Source organism: Nymphalis io, chromosome 3 (assembly GCF_905147045.1).
Source record: "Nymphalis io chromosome 3, ilAglIoxx1.1, whole genome shotgun sequence".
In the NCBI taxonomy this organism is placed as follows: domain Eukaryota; kingdom Metazoa; phylum Arthropoda; class Insecta; order Lepidoptera; family Nymphalidae; genus Nymphalis; species Nymphalis io.
This window is the reverse complement of record NC_065890.1, coordinates 14481955-14503415: the sequence shown is the minus strand read 5'-3', so window position 1 is coordinate 14503415 and position 21461 is coordinate 14481955. Positions and strand designations below refer to the sequence as shown.

Here is a 21461-nt window from a genome sequence, read left to right as displayed (position 1 = left end):
GAGAATATATTCGAAGTATATCGAGTGAGTCTGTGTGCATGAATACCATTACGGCGGCCCTCTTGAAGGGAGACTAGCCAACTTGTATGTCATATATATTACATCTTTATATCTTTTAATAGAATCAACCTAAATTGTACCCGTGTAAAGTCACAGAGATTAGCTAGTATTAATATGTGATGTACTACGTCTCGTAAGTAATACATATTTAATATTATCACAATAAAAAAATCGGTTATTATTAGCATTCAATTAAGCACTGTCATTGTCAATATGGAACAATCAAAATGAGCTAAAGGTGTATTTTGTAGATGTACTCTTTGGTCCGAGCCAGGGTTTACAGTTTTAATGAGTTTGTAGGGCGTCTCGACTCTATTCTAATTATGTTTAAAAGGAGATTGTATCGGAGTTCGAGAACATTCTTGTTGAAACAATTAGATGATTTTGAATTCTAAGTAAGTATTTCTTTAATAGAATTTCTTTGGACAGTGTAATAAATTATGCTATTATATTTCATTTAACTGCAATTTAATTTCAAGTTTCGTTTATATATTGTACAGATTTATATCATAATGATAATACATTTTATATTGCGATTTAGACCGGGATATCTGTTAAATAATATCTGTTAAAATAATTGGTGAGTTTTAAAATATATTAGTAATAAAAAAAGACAAGAAAAATTATTAGCTTTAATAGTATTTGTCGTTATCTAAGGACTACAGTATGCTCAGATGCACTCCTCTTCTGTTTCATAGTCAAATAGAATGGCAATTTAAACCGACAAGAAAGCAAGCACCGGCAAGACCGGCTTTCGTTTTTTTTTTTTTATAGAATAGGAAGGCGGACGAGCATAAGGGCCACCTGATGGTAAGTGGTCACAAACGCCCATAGACATTGCCATTGTAAGAAATGTTAACCATCGCTTACATATATTTACTGGTGGTAGGGCTTTGTGCAAGCTCGTCTGGGTAGGTACCACCCACTCATCAGATATTCTACCGCAAAACAGCAATACTTGATATTGTTGTGTTCCGGTTTGAAGGGTGAGTGAGCCAGTGTAATTACAGGCACAAGGGACATAAAATCTTAGTTCCCAAGGTTGGTGGCGCATTGAATATGTAAGCGATGGTTGACATTTCTTACAATGCTAATGTCTAAGAGCGTTGGTGACCACTTACCATCAGGTGGCCCATATGCTCGTCCGCTTTCCTATTCTATAAAAAAAAGAAAAAAAAAATCACCAATGTGCCACCGACCCATACGATATTAATGTTGCAATATTACAGTGTAATTTAGGTTTTTCATATTTGTGTTTTAAATCGAAGACAATATTTAGGTTATAAAAAATTAACATTGAAAATGCATTAACGAGAAACACATAATAATAAATATTTCATTAAATCAGTCCGTTAACGCCATTGTTGGGCAACAGCGTCCTATTCTTAAAGTAATGGCTTGTAAAAGCTAACTGACACGCTATTGGCACTATAACATATATTAACAATTCTTAACATCCCTTTAGCAAATGCAGCAGCAATACTAAGATATAATAGAATAAATAGATGGTACCCACCTAGTCGGGCCTTCTAAAATGACAGGATGTATCAGAAGTGATCAGTATGGAAATAAAGATTTCATGCAGCGAAGTAATAGAAAATATGATGATTACCAGATTATAAAAAATCTAGCTTCGATGATTATACGTTAACAAATTGATTAGCAGAAAGCAGTCTCACTTTAGCCTTTTCATAATTGTGAATAAAGCGGGTCACGTAGCTTCTCCGGTTCTCCGGGTACGGCCTAATTTCACCTACAGCCAGTACACGCGAAATTTGTTTCTATATCCAAGACTATAAATCGTATTTTGCAAACTGTACTCTTACCAGGGCTGATAAACAACAACAGTGCTTATTTAAATTAGATTTCGGTGTTAGCACAAACACGCTACTGAAATAATGAAATCCTTGTTGATATTTTATTCAATCAAATGTTTGTTGGAGTGATAAATAAATTGTTTTCAGTTTATGTAATATGTTTATAATAATAAATAATAATGGACTAGAAATAACAAAGTATAGTTTGTATTTGTTATACTATATGTGAGCAAACATACATAGGTGCACGTGTTTGCGCGCACATTCGTGCAATATAATATAATAATATGTCCTGAGCAGTTGGATAATCTCTCTTGGGATTAGCCTCCGCTGAAATCAGTCAGGAGGACGTCTTCATCATCAAAAAAATAACTCATTAAACCATGTCACGTGAGGCAAGTCATATTCAAAATGATTATTCATTTGTAAAAGTCAAGGTCTGCCGTTGGATAAAATGATGGCGATCATATTGACAATTTAAATCATTAAGTATTTGGTTCAACTTCATATAATCCATAATGTTAGTGAAACGTAAACAATGTCGCGGACACAGCTTGTTATATATTAAACATGCGACTTAACCTAATAATTATGAACACTACGAATTTAGTTTGATTTTCTCGAAGGGATAGCCGCATAATCTACAAAATTACACGAACATGAATATTCGACCCGAGTGACGGAAATGTAGATGAGGACACGAGCAACAGGCGACCCCCTAACAACTGTCCTAAAGAGGGGCTCCAACTAAGCCCCCATCATTAGAAAGGCATCTGCCCTTGCAATCATTGAATCTTTTTTAGTGTTTTAGAAAATACGCTTCAATCAATTTCTCGATTATGCAAATGTCTCGACCGGCGCCTTTTTAAATTTCATCGAGCACTTCCCTGTGATCAGATAAAATCGGTTCTGATTTGATTTCACTAAATTAAGCGACTTGATTTTTTAAAATATCTCTAATTTTTGTGGCAATCAAATGTTATATTATAAAGTCATTTTATATTACGCCTTCTTAGTTTGCTAAGTCAGACGAGAAGATCTGCAGATATATATTGTACAACTCACTTCGTATCTTACTTGTCAAGTGTTGTAATATGAATTACATCGATATGACATTTTGAAACGTGTTTTTTTTAATTGTACAACTATATGACTCAATGTCGCATGTCTCTCTCAAAGAATTCACGAGTGTGTTCTGTGGTTAGTGGAGTTTCGAGTTTGTTCTTAAATCATACCTCAATGCCGCCTAATGTAACCGTAACGCTTAGGTAATTTGTAGATCATTCTAAAACACAAAAATATTTTTTTTGTGGTTATATTATCCGGTTGTGACTGGTCGTATAAAGACTTTTCCATGAAAATATACATTAGTATGTATTTTTCACAGCATTCGTTCAAACAGTATCTAGTGTTAGTTTATATATATAATTTAATAAGGAGCAAATTAGCAAAAAGGTTATTGTATATATTATAGGTAATATTATTATCTTATATTTCTAGTAAAGAGATTGTATTTAAAGTGAACTTTATCTACAATGGTAAATAGGTACTGCGGCGATGTTTTGTCTGTTAAAAGCGTTCCAGTGTCTTTAGGTGAGTACCCTAAGGGCTGCCTTAAAAAAAAATCTTGTTCGAATATCAACTTTATTTCAAGACATTTTATTTTGTATTTTTTATATGTGTTACAATCTGCCAAGATAATTTGTTCGAGAAAATTAAGGCTTATTCCGAGATCTCTTTTTTTAAGATACATTTTATATATGTATACCAACTACTTTTTAGTCGCTTGCTTTGCTCGCTTAATTGGAATTCGTTGTTAAAATGTGTATATATATATAAGACTGAAATCTGAATCCCTTGTGCCTGTAGTTACACTGGCTCAACCAACCTTTAAACCGGAACACAACAATACTAAATATTGCTGAGTGATACCTACGTACGTGTTATATTAAGTTTTTTTTTTTTTATAGAATAGGAAGGTGGACGAGCATATGGGCCACCTGATGGTAAGTGGTCACCAAACGCCCTTAGACATTGGCATTGTAAGAAATGTCAACCATCGCTTATAGCCAATGCGCCACCAACCTTGGGAACTAAGATTTTATGTCCCTTGTGCCTGTAATTACACTGGCTCACTCACCCTTCAAACCGGAACACAACAATATCAAGTATTGCTGTTTTGCGGTAGAATATCTGATGAGTGGGTGGTACCTACCCAGACGAGCTTGCACAAAGCCCTACCACCAGTAATAATATAGTTATATTATATATACAATATAATAATAGTTATAAACACATTTAAATAAAATGTGTTTTTTTAATTCATCTAGTGATCGTCAATAAAAGAATTGGGGCAGACATTGGAGGAGAAATCTTAACCCGTGGGACATTTTTTCGCTGCAATTTTTAGTATACTCTTACAAAACAAAAAATATATTTTTACAAACATAATTATACAGTTATTCCTCTTACATATAATTCCCTACATTATCTCTCGACAGCCTCATTACTAAGTATGGTGTCGCAACAACTCATCTGTTTGATCTTAATCAACGTAAAACAAACAAAACAACGAGCACACATATGTTGACAAAGCGTTAATTGTCAAAAGGACAACTTATTTTGTTCACGAATAATGTAGCCCGTAGGTTATTGTATAAATTATTTATATTATTCATACTAATATTATAAGCATAGAGAATAGTCTGTTTTATATCACGGTTTCATCGGCTATTGACTCAAGTAAGTAACTATACAATGATGACGTGATCGAACAATAACATTTCCTTAAGAGTGAAACATTGGGTTACTGCTTACCTTAATATAAAACGAAAATACCTATTTTTATTTTTCATTTAAACCTATCAAATTATCAGCGAAAATAACGTAATTTGAGTAATTTAAAAAATCTCGTTTGTCTTGCTGATAAATTATGCTGAAATCACTGGACTATTGGTGATAAACTTGTGTAATAATACTTCTATTCCGGGAAATGTGATCACACTAAATTCATACGTAAAAAGAACGTCAAGAGCTGAACCAATAATTATTCAGTGCCAATTCGGAATAGCTGATATAAGCTACTTAATCGACGCGTTATTTAGTAAAAATGAAAATTAAGTATACAATAAACGAATTATCAAAATATAGACGGGTGGACATTTTTGATATGGAGCGTAACGTTCAACACGATCATGGCCCAACTACCACGAGCCCGTTGAAGCCAATCCCATGAATAATTCATCTCGCTCCAACGAAACAGAAATGTTAATACATCACTCTTGATTATACAACGCTAAACATGTTCCCTCATTTCCGAGCTTTGCATGATGTGGTTTAATTTGCACTATGATTATCAAAACGAACTATTTATAGTAATTTCTACGCAACATTTTGATCTATTGCTTCATTATTTATATTATTTTGTTGATTAGTATGGTATATAATAACATTATTATCCAATCCATTTATATATGTGAACTAATGTTTGTCTGTTTGGTTGTAATCGAGTACCTTCGTTGCGATGCGTATTACCTTCGTTCACAGATTTATATAATCTAAGAATGTATTTATTACGAAAATATATTCTATCATGAGGTTGTATTCTTAATGTTAACGCCGATTTTTAAGTTTATTTTATTTAGCACTCAAGTTCATAGCAGCAGGTCATTGCTGTATGCAGCGAAGAACCGTTGGTCCTGCACAATTATCGAAACACAATTTATGCAAAAGCCAGATCTTGCAAAGGTTATCGATAAGCATTCGCAATGTCCATAAATCAAAGCCAGATAAATCTAGATTTGCAGAAATCATGTTGTTACAATTAGGTTTCAGAACAAAGAAAATCGGAAAAAACACTCGGATAAATCGGAGACAACGAACACGAAAAAAAAAATCAAATCTCACAGTGACAAGTGATCGTAACAAAGGAAATATTTCATTAACAAAATGCACTCAGCGCTTGAAGCGCTTTAACTCTTACATTAGGAATTCAGCACTTAAAGAATGATTTCGGATATATTTTGGGGATTGGTTAAAATAGCATTAAATAAATAAAACGTCTATTTAATTTTTTAAATACCATGAAGTGTCCGTTAAATTTAAGTAATTGGAAAAAAAGACGCTAAGAATAATTATGGTATCATTCACACGTCTGTTGATTCTCAGGTGACTTTGGACAATGGACCTTTAATAATTACCTCCAAGTACACGGCAGGTGAGAAGCACGTCATCGCCCTCTTCATGGGGGCCTAGCGTTGTGGTATTTATGACGCGGCCCCATCGGTCCACCACCACAGGTCTCTCTGGTGGTACTGCAACAAACACGGCAATGTTACTGAACAGTTCACTAAAAGTAGAAAAATATTTATATCCACCTTTTGAATTTAATTTATCACGAAATTAAATGTTTTAAAAGCTACAGTGATTAGTTTTCTGAATAGAATGTTTATAAGACTATTTTAAAACAAAATTTCAAAGTTTAACAGTTAATATGCAATTTTATAAAAATATAAAGCATATGTGTATACATTTGTGTAAAATAGATGTACATTTAAACACAAAATAAAACTAAGTTCAACCCAAAATGATGAAAAATAATTTCTCAAATCGGAAGATAAACTTACAAATAAAAACTAGTTTTTTTTTGGGCCCGGAACCTTTCGAGGTGAAAAAAAAAACAATTCACCGTCATAAAAATAAAAATATGAGAAATTCACTATAATGGGACCACGTTCCATGTACCACCGATTACAAAAAAAATAAAAAAAAACATATATCAATCTGCAAAAGAAAAGGCCGAATTGATAACCTTCTTGTTTTCGAAGTTAAAGTTGTTTCTGTTAAAAATAAAAGACAAAAATGACAAGGTGTGAATTTCACTCAAACATAAATATTTATTTTTGTTTAGTTCTTTTCTTTCCGACAACTACTTGGAAACTACAGCGAGAAATGTGAGTGTGGTTCAAACTCGCAGAGTTTCTATATTAGTTTCACTAGTTTTTCTTGAGATTCGCTTCGTTCCAGAGGCCGCAGACAACATTATTGAACTGCTAAATCATTGTACTTGTTAGTTCTTCACAGCTTAAGTAGTCAGCTTAAATATTGCTATCACAAAATAAATACAATCATTTTATATCCCGGGTTTTCAAAGAAATGTATTCTCTAAAATGTCAATCTTTCTTATTATGTTATCCCTGAATGTACATATTATATGCTTGTAGTAATTAAAATAATATATGTATAGATAAGTTTGTGCTTAATCTGCTTACTAGTAATGCTTGAAGCCCCAGAGCATAACATGTGGCTTGTAAGAATACATCCCAATTAACCATTCCCGGTATTTAGTACATTGTACTAGCACAAATACAAGAACGTGTTCATAATTTACTATTCTTTAAAACATTTCAAAACAGTGCCGACCCAATAAACTTCCACTCTAATCACTCTAATTCAGATCTGATTGTGTTACATTAAAACGGATACGATAAACAATAATATGGGAAGATCCGTGAATACAATTAATCAGCCTGATACAACGCAGGTGATTGCTAACAGCACCGTTCGATTACCATTAGTTGGTTCCCATACCGGCTACCAATACATAGCTTGCGGATAAAGGTGTCTTAAACGCGTGGGCAATAAGGGTCGGATTCACTTGCACCACTTGCATCGCGTGGCCTGTGTTTTCCGCCACACCGTGTAGGGTTATTTCGGTGGGGCCCGTTTAAAGCATAAAAGCCCAATTGGGTTTTACATTCGACACAGCGGGCTCGTCCAATCTAACTTTACTCTCTAATTCCGAGTCGAGCCATTGACTGCGAGTAAAAATAGTGAGAATTCATCTGTTCGTTCAAAGGTAAATAAATTCCGAGTTAGCTCACAAACGAACAATACGTTCATTTCTTTAGGTCTGCTTTCACATTCGAAACGCAAATCTTTTTTATTAAAGTGGCTTCAATGCTTATAAAGACTAGGGAAGTCTATTTTGAAATTTCGTAAAGGACATTAAATGTTCAAAGAAAAGTAAATAATTGCATTAATATAATAAGAGTGACTTTATGGTTACAACACGTCATTCTTAATCGACGATAGCAGGATCAAAACCATACATTCACCACTGAATTTTTATGGTCTTACTTTGTGCTTATAATTCATATCGTTGGTGAAGGAAAACATAGTAAGGAAACATTCATGCGTCGAATGAAATTCTGTAACATCTTTTCCCACCAGCATTAGGACAGTAATCGTCTTAGCTTTCAATAATAATTACTTTAACAGTAGCAGTTGTTGTACTTAAATTTGGATATTATTTAATATCTAAATTACTCTAAATAGATGGATGCATCGTATGAAAAAAATCACCAAGTTGTGAAGGACGATACTAGTCTAGAATGATTCTATCTCTATATTTTTTTGACGTTACATTATTTGTAACATGTATAAAGGATTGGATCAATATAAGTTTTCCAAAGTATTGACAAGAGTAAGATCACAAAATGCTGAAAATTTACCCAGACTAATAAAGTTTCAGTTTTAATTTAAGTTGGCTATCTGTTTTTACTTCGTTAACCAAAAGTGCTATAACGTAATGCGATTTAACGAGATTTGCATTCAATTTGAGACGAACCGTCACGGAAACGTTCCGCTTAATAGAAAGACAACAAAGTGATAATCAGATCTCCAGCTCATCTATCGGCATCTTTGATAGCCTTCGAAGTGATTTTAAGTTTCAAACTCGTGCAGTAGATCAATAAAACATTGAGTGCGGTTACAAAAGATACATAGCAAAGCGATCAAGATCGGTTAAACAAAGCGTAAAATCTAACATTTAAGTGGGCAATCTTGCAGAAAAGTATCGGACTAGGAACGAGCGATGAATTTAAAGCAAACGAAATTGAATGGCGGCAGTAAACTGAGTGATCGTGTTTCAATAAAGGAGCGTGAAGCAATCGAATACGGTTTTGTTTCAAAGGCCGATCCAATTAATGCCGGGAATGTCCAGGGCATAATTACACGCGCCCGTAGGGAACTGAATCGGGATGGTACTCATTACCGAAAATACAATAACGGTAATGACATCCAATATATTTATGGCGCCAATAAAAATGACAAAAGTGAGGAGGTTAAATTAAAAACCAATTTGAATATGTTGAATAAATTTACCGTATTTATTATGTATTTATTCATTGTCACTCGTTTCGTGCACGGAGAGAGTTGAAATTATTGTATTTTTTTACCAAGACAATTGTACTGCCATCAATTGTTTCAAGTTAATTTATAGTTTTAATAGTAAAGTTATGGAATTATTTGTTATAAAAAAGGTTTTGTACAATGACATGAAACTATTTTCCGTATTTTCTTAATACGTTATGATTGTAAACAAACCTCACGAGTTTCGCAAGATGGCCGCACAAATAGACCCCTGACAGGCACTTCGCGAGTGATTGAGTATAGTCGGCCACATATTTTATATGAACATTTATCCCTCTGCAAAGTCATGACCCAAATATAATTCAGTACACGCAGACTTTGTTATTATTGAAATACTTGTTAACGTCTCTCTTTCCAAGTTTCTTTTAGTGCTGCTTATATAATATCTAAATAATATATAAATTTCTTAGAAGTATTTGAATTTAAGTTGATTAAAAATGAAAACGAATTGCCTTAAATGCAAACAAATATATAATTGCAATCGCAATTGTACTTAAGTGAATTCTGGTCCAATAACCATTATTCGTTTTGTAAATATATGAAAATATATTTAAATGCGAAGCTTCTTAAAGTTCATTTACTTAGTGTATTGCTTAAACAATAACTGTAATTTTGGCAAGAATTTCATCTTATTCGATGTTGGAGAAATATATAGTGAAATGTTAAAACAGTCACTATAAAAAGTAAAAATGTTTGCTTAGCAGCGAGACCATAGTGAATTTTTAATTACTAAGTTTTTAAAATTTGGAAGATTTATATATGCCATTATACCACGACGTTGTTGTAAGATATGTTATCGAGTTTGATTTACAAGGTAACATATTATTTTAACAAGATATTATGTAAATATGTTACAAAATGGGTAAAAATATTTGTAAAACTGCTCGATTGGATTAATGTGCAAATAGGCATGGTCACTTCTGTTTTATGAACAGCGTGTTGGAACCTCCAGTGAAGTGTAGTTCACGAGTTTGAATATAATCGCTTCCATTTCAATAGGCCCTATTATTTTTACGCATGGAATAAATGCGTTATTTCCACTCTGACATTTATCCGCACTTATCACGTTCAGGTGCGAGGAGCGATAGCTATTAGCATTTCCATGGCATTTCATAAGGTCATGGAATACTCTTTTAAACTTAACATTAAAACTTCTTGCTTCAATAGAGTGGTCTGTGAAGAATGTTCAGACTCACATTATAAAACGTTATTTATACTTTATATGTCATTTTGCCTCAATCGTTTCATTTAATATAGTTTTTTTTTCTCCAATCGCGACGACGGCCACTACAGTCGGGAAGAATGTTCTGCACTAACCGCCCTCGCCTTGCCGGCCCGCAAGATGCCTCTTCACGCCTCTTAGTACCACCTTCGTACATGCGTTTGTTTTATTTTGGCAAAAACCGATTCGTTTACTTTAATTCGTCGTTTTCTTGAAGCGCTTAGGCCTCAATATTTTAATACACTTTTTGTTTGTCGATATCCCATTTATTTGGGGTCTGAGTAGTTTATTATATAAATAATACAAGAAAAATGGTTTTATACACCTTAACGGCCTGAGGCCAACATTTTGCTGATGGGTTGTTTTTTCATCATTGCTTGGTTGAGGAGTGAGCTCGATTGGCCAATGCGCCTGAAACTTTCTCAGTCGATTTCCAAGCCACAGATGCTTAATAACGTCCTAATTACAGTCCATCAATAGTCTAGTCTATGGACTAGTAACCACATGGTCGATATTACGAATATTTTTAGCATACTTTTTTTTTTATAGAATAGGAAGGTGGACGAGCATATGGGCCACCTGATGGTAAGTGGTCACCAAACGCCCTTAGACATTGGCATTCTAAGAAATGTCAACCATCGCTTATAGCCAATGCGCCATCAACCTTGGGAACTAAGATTTTATGTCCCTTGTGCCTGTAATTACACTGGCTCACTCACCCTTCAAACCGGAACACAACAATATCAAGTATTGCTGTTTTGCGGTAGAATATCTCATGAGTGGGTGGTACCTACCCAGACGAGCTTGCACAAAGCCCTACCACCAGTAACATATACTAGGACATCTCCTGTAACACAAAACCTTCAACCATCACATTCACAAGCCATCAACCTTGGGAACTAAGATTTTATGTCCCTTGTGCCTGTAATTACACTGGCTCACTCACCCTTCAAACCGGAACACAACAATATCAAGTATTGCTGTTTTGCGGTAGAATATCTCATGAGTGGGTGGTACCTACCCAGACGAGCTTGCACAAAGCCCTACCACCAGTAACATATACTAGGACATCTCCTGTAACACAAAACCTTATTTGTTAACCTGGCTTTATAACGATGAGTCTTTTTCTTCCATTTATATAATACCTATTTATGAGCCAAGTTTTTAACTTCATTAGGAATACATTTAAAACTGTCAAGCACCAGATAACAATAGTTTTACATTGACAATTATATAGTTTCTGTCAAACATATTAAAGCAATATCATACATGATATTAATTTAATCACTATATATCATACGAAGGAAATTCTAGCGGAGTATGTTAATTAAATTAATAAGCTGACGTACTCGCTTGATGAATACGGGGTGCAAAAGAGACGTTGATTGAACATTCCGACAAACTTCGGGCTATCGATCACCCTCCAAGCTCCAACAATGATTTGAATGTAAGCCGTAAGATACTAACGAGATACTGTTACGTGTTGTGTTAACAATACTGCGACAAACGTGTTATTGTGAACTAGCGGAATCTGAGATAAAAGCAATATTGTTATCGGTTACAATTTCAGACATAAGATTTGTAACTTAGGAGATTTACTTTGTTTCCTCTTTTTAAGGATCAGTTCTCTTAACATTAGGTAACGAACGGTGTTCTTATTTTGTCCATTCATATTTTATGTTAAAAAGATGATCAGAATAAACGTTATTATTAAAATAAAAGTAAAAGTTTTTAAATACGCAGCTGCTGGGATAAGACCTACCTCTTTTTTCTGAGAAGAAGTATGGGGCTTATTCCACTACACTGCTCTAATGTGGTTTGGTTTACTAATACGCTATAATACGCTTGTGGAATTTTTATATCCGATACATGCAGGTTTTCTCACATAGTGGTATTATATACACCCAGGGTTGAACTTACAATCTTCGGCCAAGATCTGTTCCAACTACTGGGATATCCCGGTTCTTAGTACTGCTTTTGAAACAGTTCTGCTTTAAATTCAAGTAATAATGATTAGCATAGAAACTAACAGCAAGACAAGTACTTACCTACAACCGTTAGATTGTATCTAAAACTAGTGGTCTGTGTGTTCCGAAAGTCAACACGGCAGCGGTAGACGCCTTCATCTCTTCTCTTGACGTCTCGTACAAGCAATGACGCTGGAGGTGGTGAGGTGGAGAAATGAGCTCGCGGGCCGAACACTTCTGGTGCAGACCAGTGTCTTGCCTCAGATAGGTGCTTGCCACGCACGTCAAAACTGTAACAAGTAATATTAGGTTAATTTTACGTCATCAAACTTCTAAATATCGGTGTATTTATAGTATATAGTTATGCGAGATTTAATTGATATTTCAAAATATAAATGCTACACTAAACCAGCAAGAAATTCAGTATTAATTTTTCCAAATAAATAAAAGACACTGGTTTATTAATTAAATGAAATAAAAAATTAAATCGCTAAGCAACAATTCACTCCGATTCCATTGTAAAACTATAATGACTTATACGATTACTGTTTGAAATTGTTAATCCAAATTAATGTTAAAAGTATGACGTGTAGTCAAAAATATCTAATTTCGTGGACACACAGTCACTTTCAACATATAAAGTATCGTTTAACGCTTTTTACAGTTAACACTAAACTTTTTTTTTTTTTATATTTGCCGGGATGGCAAATGACTCTACTCCACCTGAAGGTAAGTGGTAGTAGAGTCCAAACGCGACGACGGCCAGTACAGACGGCAAATACGTTCTGCACTAGCCGCCTTCGCCTTGCCGGCCCGCAAGATGCCTCTTTACGCCTCGTTAAACGATTACAAATAAAGAACGATTTTTATTGTTCTCGTATTCACACATATATATTATTAATAGATCGTTAATTGCACGTATTGTCAAGCTTTTGTATATCAATTATGCCAATCGAACACACGACGGAATTTTAATTTTGCTTACAGAATAGCCCTAATGTTGTCAAAAACTATAGACTTCTCCGAAAGAGGATATTTGCGAACGACAGGTATTTTACGAGTACGTTCGTATGTCGGGCGAATATCGATAACTTCCGACGGCAGACCACATGTCATAGCATGAATGGTTGGATGAACACTCATATATCTTAACCGTAAAATGTGTTCGTATGATAAATGTTGTAAATGTATAGAGAGTACTTATGTGAATATTTATAATATAAACAAAAATAGGTCGTTAGTAAGAAATTAAATTATAATTCGATTCATAATAATTTTATCATAATAATAGTATTCTAAAGAACATTCACGCGAGACGGACTTTTGTTGCTTTATCTCTAAATATTTTTCTTCTGCTCATTATCTAACTTTCTGTTTCTTATTCTATGAAATAGGTTAAGGGGTATGTTACCTTCAGCATTATTAATTAAAATATTACTTTCCTAATTCATTATCTTAAAACTGGAGTTGATAAAAGTAGTAAATAAATGGTTCATTAAAATCTCAGCAAATTTCATCCAGGTATCTAAGCTGGTGGGTTTCCTAATGAAAGGAAAGAGAGATTTTAAGTATTTTAATGAAAAATAAGAATTTTAAAGTTCTTAATCCATAAGAAAAGGATAACGCCACAGCAACGGTAATCCTCTTAAACCAATAGAAATATCCATTTTTCATCACGACCTCTCAATTTTTATTATTTATAAAAAAATGTTCTACAAAAATATAGTACTTTGCGTTAATTTTAATAAACTCGCTCCAAATCGTTCTGTAAGCTTTTAACGGAAAATTAGTGCTATAAAAACGGTTTTTCATCTCAATAATTTTTTCATCATTACGGAAATATTTTTATCTTAAACTGTTATTAGAACGCTACATTCGCATTTTTTTTAACCTTAGAATATAATCAATATATTTAAATGTTAATTAAATATGTTTTGGATTTTTGTGTTTCTGGTATCTGAATATTTCAGTATGTATAGTTATTATGGAATACTGTGTCAGCTATTAAAAATATATGCATATATAAGCCGGTGCTAGCTTAAGACTTCCTGATCTGATTTCAGGATCATAATCCCCTATGCTGCATGCTTCCATTGAAGTAGAGGAGTTACAGGAGAGTTTAACTGTTTACAGTATGTGTGTACACTAGACTTGTGTACCACATAGTATAGCGTACTTGCCTCCACTGTCAGACCCAATAAAGTTTCATACGGATGAAATACGATGCAACAATATATGTGAGGTAGGTAACATTTTGAGCACTACATTTTTTCCTATCGCAATCGCTCATATGTTTTATCAGGTAAAACGTAGCGCGTTACGCCTCCCTGTTAAAACAAACAAGAGCTACAAACGGCTGGTCCCTACCATAAATCATGTGGAACCTCACACGACCCATAATTCTACAATAGCGTAGAAAATTCAAAAGGCAAGAGGCACAAAAAGAAACGAGTGTATAATCATAAAACGGATTACAACGATGAAATATACCGAGGGTCTTATGGTCCCACTCATCGGTTTTATTTTCATGTAGATTATTTTAACCACTTTTGAATGTGACGTTTGAAAGGTACTGTTGCGTTTTTTTCCGACAACGTTGGGTCTTTGATACCACGTTAATATTTTGTATGATACTAGCAAAACTTGCCTTTATTTGCATGTAATGTACTCGGATACTGGCAAAGTTTTCACTTTCCTCTCATGTGCTTGTTATTATGCTTGTTTCGTGATGGACAGCTACAATAAAACTGACATATCGTATCTATCAAGAAAGATCTGCAGAATACATTAAATAAATAATCGAAATAAAAAAATATCTTTTCATATAAAAATAAAATCACAGCTTTTAAATAATAATAAATAAAGCTGAAATTGAACGAGGAAACAGTATTTAAAAAAATATTTTTTATTACATTACAAAATAAATTAAAATTCTTTTTTCTTTTTTATTAATATCTAATATTGGTAGCAATCCATTGATACATATACAAGTACCCTATTCGAATCGAAGAAGTGGTAAAGATGATCAAACCAACAAAAACAAATTACATATTCCATGCGATGATCCATGCTAATAATTATTAATTTATGATATATAATGCACTGCACGCAGTTCTTGATTAATATATTATGTACAATACAGCACTGTTTATCATTTATATCCATTGTAATTTTACTTTCAAAGTTCTGACAACAACTTTGCCTACATTTACGACACCATATTTTTGTGAATCCATAGTAATTATCATAGAACATTATTTAAGAACTCGACCAATTCTATAGCACCAATTCAATGTCAAAAATGTTTATTTGTGTTTTGAACAAGCTATGCCGACGCACGTGCTTATTAGTGCCACGAAAACATGCTATTATTAAGCAATTTTTTTGAGTGAAAACAATAATAATAAGGACGCTTAGTTCTAGTACGATTAAAAGTCAACAATTGTACGATTTTGACCATGCTGGCTGACTTGTCAGCTGCAGAGGGTACACTGAGCGCGTTTGAACAGGTTTGCTAGCAAATACGTACACCAGAAAAATATGCCAGTTTTACGCATACCCACAATTTTTTTTTTATGAGTTTAACTTTCCGGTCAACATTTGGCGAAAAGGACATTATAATAATTGTTATTATTATAGTCTTATGTCTATCTTCCATTTTTAATCAGTTGAATATCTAAGACAGTAAAAAAAAGTTAATTATAAGGACAAATCAAATTGCAGTCATTTTTTTTTCATTAATATTAACAATACATACATATGTAATAGCCGAATAAATCCCAACATATTTAGGAATTGATTATATACACAAGAATCATATTTTTGTAAAATTCAGCTCCAATATATTTTTTCAAGTCCCTCATCCCGTATTCCGGGAGGCACCTCACTCGCCTTCAGTCGCAAAACGATGAGCCCTGCCCTTTGTCAATTTGCTACATCCCCTTAGCCTGGCGCCGACCGAACAGCAGCGCCCTTAACGTGTCGACGTGACAACGCTGCCTTTTTAAACCCATGACCTCTTTAGCCTTTCTTCATTTTCCCTCTGATTGGTAAAACTTTCTTCTTATTGTTCAATTTTACTTATTTAAAATGAATCTTAAATTATATTTTGTTTATAATATTTAAAGAAACAATAAAAACGTTATACACTTTTACACGTTACTTATGATATTTATCTATGTATGATATCAAATCTAAACTTCGATTAAGATTAATATAAATTCTAATGGAGTGAATTTTGTTAGACTTGTCCAATACAGTTTCTGGAAAACCTTATACTAGAATCGTTTGCAATTACTCAAAACAATTTGTAAATTTCACGTTGTGAGAGAATAAAAATAAAACACCGCCAGCTATAAATCGGCAGACCTTGTTTGTTGCTCACTTTTATCCGTCATCGCATCTGACGGCTTAGGGTGACTGATGTTTCAGGTATTAATATTTTTGACAAAAGCCTTTATTTATTTCCAATTATTGAAAGCAGAGGTAACAATATTGTGTTTCTGCTGCCTGGTTTATTTAGTATAGCGACACGTTCACATAACGGAATTTTATGTTTCATCATATATATTAAATCATGATTTACAATGAGATAAAATGGTTACCGTATAATAAATATGATTTGCAATAAAGGTATATATATATATATATTTGTATGTCTATTTAATGTTATAGGTAAGCGGACGGGCAAATGGGCCAATGATTTTAAGTGGTCGCCACCGCCCATAGACATTGGCGATATAAGATATATTAACCTTTCCTTACGTTGCCAATGCGCCACCAACCTTGGGAACGAAGATGTTATGTCCCTTGTACCTGTAGTTACACTGGCTCACTCATCCTTCAAACCGAAATGGACCAATACTAGGTATTGCTGATTAGCGGTTGAATATCTGATGATGGGTACCAAACGGTCTCGCACAAAGCCCTACCACCAAATAAACGCTATTATAGTTTATCTCTGGATCAAGTATTTATAAGATACATTTAAACTTGTTAAAAGGACAAAGGCATTGTACGCACGCTCAGTATTATCTTGCTTGTATTTTTTTTCAGATTACGAGTTTAGTCCGCTGACACAACCACGTAATTAAGTATAATTATTATAAGTACAAAAAGCCGAGATGGCCTAGTGGTTAGAACGTGTGAATCTTATCCGATGATCGTGGGTTCAAACCCGGGCAAGCAACACTGAATTTTCATGTGTCTGCATGTGTCTAATTTCATTGAAATTCTGTTACATCATTGGAGCAGCGTGGTGGAATAAGCTCCAAACCTTCTTCTCAAAAAAGGGAGAGGAGGCCTTAGCCCATCAGTGTGACATTAACAGGCTGTTACTGTATTATAAGTACAATATAACTTTCAATGATGATTATATGATTCGGTTAGAATTTAGTGCTAAATATTAGTTATTAAACGAGTTAATTGTATATGTAATAAATATTACTGACGATTATCTGATATTTTGTACCGAACTTATTATATTTGTATCAAAGTTTTTTCATTGGTAACGAGGACATTGACAAATACTCCTAGGGCGAGTAGTTGATAGAAATGATGCACTTTTATTTTTTACTGGATAACTAAAATAAAAAGATACATTTAAATAGAAACTAAATTTTGAATTTTTGATCTTCCTATGTCCTTGTACGATAAAACCAAAATATACTCTATTCAAGCAAACTTTTCAAGGACTTTATAATCGTCAATCTATAGGATTTTATAAAGTGTTAAGAGACAACTGCTTCGAATTATAGATTCTACTGTCAAGAACCGACAATAAACTCTGTAATTATTCCTTTCCATTAATAGAATTACTAAAAGGTTGTTCATGTAATTTTATCAAGTATAAAAATAACTATAACAACACGTAGAGTCATCCGTATTAATCTCATAACCCGTTTCCATTATTCAGCGTTCCTCGTTCGTTCAGCGTTCGTCACGACGACGTCTTATTTTATGTTTGTTTATCAAATATGAGCCTCGTCGTTAGGGGAGGTGTTTCAGGATAGCAAATTTAAGCATAGCACCTCCTTGCTCCCTCGTGGCTTTTGATGTTTGATGAAAACGTCTTGTTTATTTGTTTGTAATATGTATCTTAAATGACATTATTATTTTGGATCTTTTAGTTTTTATATAAATAAACGGCGTTGGTTATGAAATTTATTTAGTAGATGTAAGCATTAATTTGACATTCGATAGAAGACACAGCATCGTATGACTAACTAACCCCCTAGACAAAATTTATAGGTAATGCCGAAAATATTTTGTTCTTGAATTAATTACCATAAATAAAATGATATATTAAAAATCTAAATCATATTACGAATTAGAATATAACAATTCAAATAAAACAATAACGTCTTCGATTCGAACGTTGGTATTAAAGATTGACAGTTGGCTTCAACTACCTCACCTCCCAGATATAAAATCCTAAAAATCAATAAGAAATGAAGCGAGAGTTTATTCAATTTCGTTAGGCTCACATGCAGCATTGTCAATTATCGGTATCCAGCTGTCGCTCGCAGGCCGTTATTTTCTCTTCAGCGAATAATGAATCAAAGCACACAGCGATCAAAGCCTCACGTCAAATATTATAATATTCACGAGAATATTGTAATATTCGGCAAATACTATAATATTCGATTGTTATTGCCCATGACAGACGTGACTGTCACTCTCTCAGATTCGAATAAACATTCGATACTGTTATCGATTTGATAAAATTTCTTTGTTACGATATTATGTTACTTTTCCGAGAAGAGATTTTGCGCCTCGGAATGATGAAATAAATATAAGACATGTATAGAAACGGAATTGTGTCTCTTTATTACTTTTAGATTTGATGAAATTGTGGTTATTTTTAGAATTATAACATTATATACGGGTTATATACGGGGATAACTTATAATATAAGCTAACGTACATAGCACATTGTATTATAATACACGAATATTTCTATCAATAATATGAACAAATAAAAAATAGTTAAACCGATACTAGAACACGTGAATCTTAATTGAAGCAGACGAGCACTATTTAGTTTTTATTTTAATACTAGCTGTGACCGCTGCTTCACCCGCGTGTGACTTAAAAAAAATCACTAATAGACCAGACTTATAATGTTTCAGCGTATACAATATTTTTAGTTATTTTTATTATTATTTATTGGTTTTCGCCGCACCCGGATCTAAATAGCCCAACGTATAATTGGAATTACTAATACGAATACACGATAAAGACATAATTCCCTAAATCTACTCCGATATACTTGAATGTTTTTGCCTGTGCTTTATTTATTGTGACTGCAAACGATACCTTCACAGGAAATTGTGTCCTTTTAAAACTAAAACGTAAATCTGTTTTTTTAATATACTTATTATCAATTAACCGACTAACTGGTTTATTTTTCGCCCAAAGAATTGAAATTGCGATTCAAAGGGGAAATGCTGCTAGCATTCTTGCCACCATTCCACGCGGGCACGATTTGTACTATTTTAAACTATTTTTTATTACTATCTGTATATATTTAAGGCTTTACTTTACTTGTCAAACTAACCGTTATATAAATTACAAAGTTATTTACAAACCGAAAATAAATACGTATGTATGTATGAGTACTTTCAAACAACCTACTCAACTACCCGTTGTAACAATTTGTCAAAACTATAAAAAGTACTAAAAGCTGTCTGTGGTCTTATCTCGATATCTTTCATAAGAATTAATACTTTATAAAAACAAAAAAAAGCAAATAATGCATTATCTTAGAACAAATTTAAGAAAAGATATTATGACGTCTACGTATGGGCGAGCATCACCACCATAAGCTGAAGCCTATTTAATATGATTGATCATTTAGATCTAAGTTCAACTTATATTGGAAACACAGTTATTTTATAGCAATTTTATCAAATGTTCGACGTGATTCTTTAAATTGACGTAACTTTATTATTTATAAACCGATTGAAATAAAACGAACACTAAATTTTAAGTGATTTTAACCATAATATATTAGTGAAAATCACACCCAAATCCATTAAGCCGTTTCTAAGATTAGCGTGCAAAAACTCAAAGACAAACTGATAAACAGACAAAATATCCAACAATCATTAATTTGGGTTCTGTTGCGTTGATAAAGGCCTCCGGTAATTGTTGTACTCATACATCTTCCATGTAGAGATAGCGATCAGTTACAGATTTATTATATGTATAGATAAAATAGGAACATCGAACTGCGCTTACATCGCCAATGCGCCACCAACCTTGGGAACTTAAGTGTCCCTTCTGGCTGTTGTCATAGCTTGCTCACTATTCAAACCGGAACACATCGGTTAAACTAAATATTGCTGTTTTACGGTAGAAAATACTGGCCTTGGATAAAGCCCAACTGAATAAAATCTGAATAGCTTATACTTGTATATTCAACTTCATCCAATCAACCCGTTCAAAGTATCATTTTGTTTATAATTACTAGGCAAATGAATACTGCTGTATATATTTTGTGATAAGACAAAGGTATCGTGCTGAAAACTCATTATTATAGTATACTTATTTCTGAAAACATAAATTACGAAACATCACAAGTATCGTGTCGAATAACCATTCACTTCCTTTTTCCTTCGCCCCTAAAACAAGCTAGGCTTTATTGACCTTTTGAAATCATGTAACGTTTTCGACAATACCGAAGCTAAGCGGTTAATTGACCACAGTTTTAGAACTAGAATCCAATAACTGCGTGTCTAGCAGTGAACTCATGGCAGCACTCTTAACACTCAACCTACTTGCGAAGCACCCTCGAAGCGAACCAGAGGCCCTATGATTCATACCGGTAGCTTTCCGGATCGAGATTTATCGCCTTCGAAACATTTGCACGCCTTCACTCCGCAGGACTTCCTTGATACTCGTAATAAATGTGTGCTCCACTTTATTTATGACTTTAGAGAGTGATAGCTTTGTTTGTTTTTAGATATTAAGGCTGGTATACACTAGCGGTTACATTACATTTAGAGGGATCATTTGCTCGTCCTTTTACATAAAAAAAAGAAAAATCTTCTTAAGATGTGGAATCTGTAAAGCAGCAAAATTTTTCGCTTCTCAGAAGAAGGATTTTTCGAGTAATCCACCACGCAGCGCCTTTGTTCATTACAATTATACCTGCTCAGAATTATCTTTCAAAACATTCAA

General features: G+C 33.6%; 1 protein-coding gene across 1 annotated transcript in view; it reads right to left on the bottom strand.

Annotated features, from left to right (window-relative positions):
- The window catches only part of LOC126781206 (nephrin), a 440964-nt gene that overhangs the window by 144500 nt on the left and 275003 nt on the right, over positions 1-21461 (bottom strand). Inside the window, exons 4-5 of the mRNA XM_050506069.1 lie at positions 12360-12568; positions 6077-6190 (exon numbers count right to left, since the gene is read on the bottom strand). Of these exons, the coding sequence (XP_050362026.1) occupies positions 6077-6190; positions 12360-12568 (323 nt within the window). The remainder of the gene's footprint in view (positions 1-6076; positions 6191-12359; positions 12569-21461) is intronic.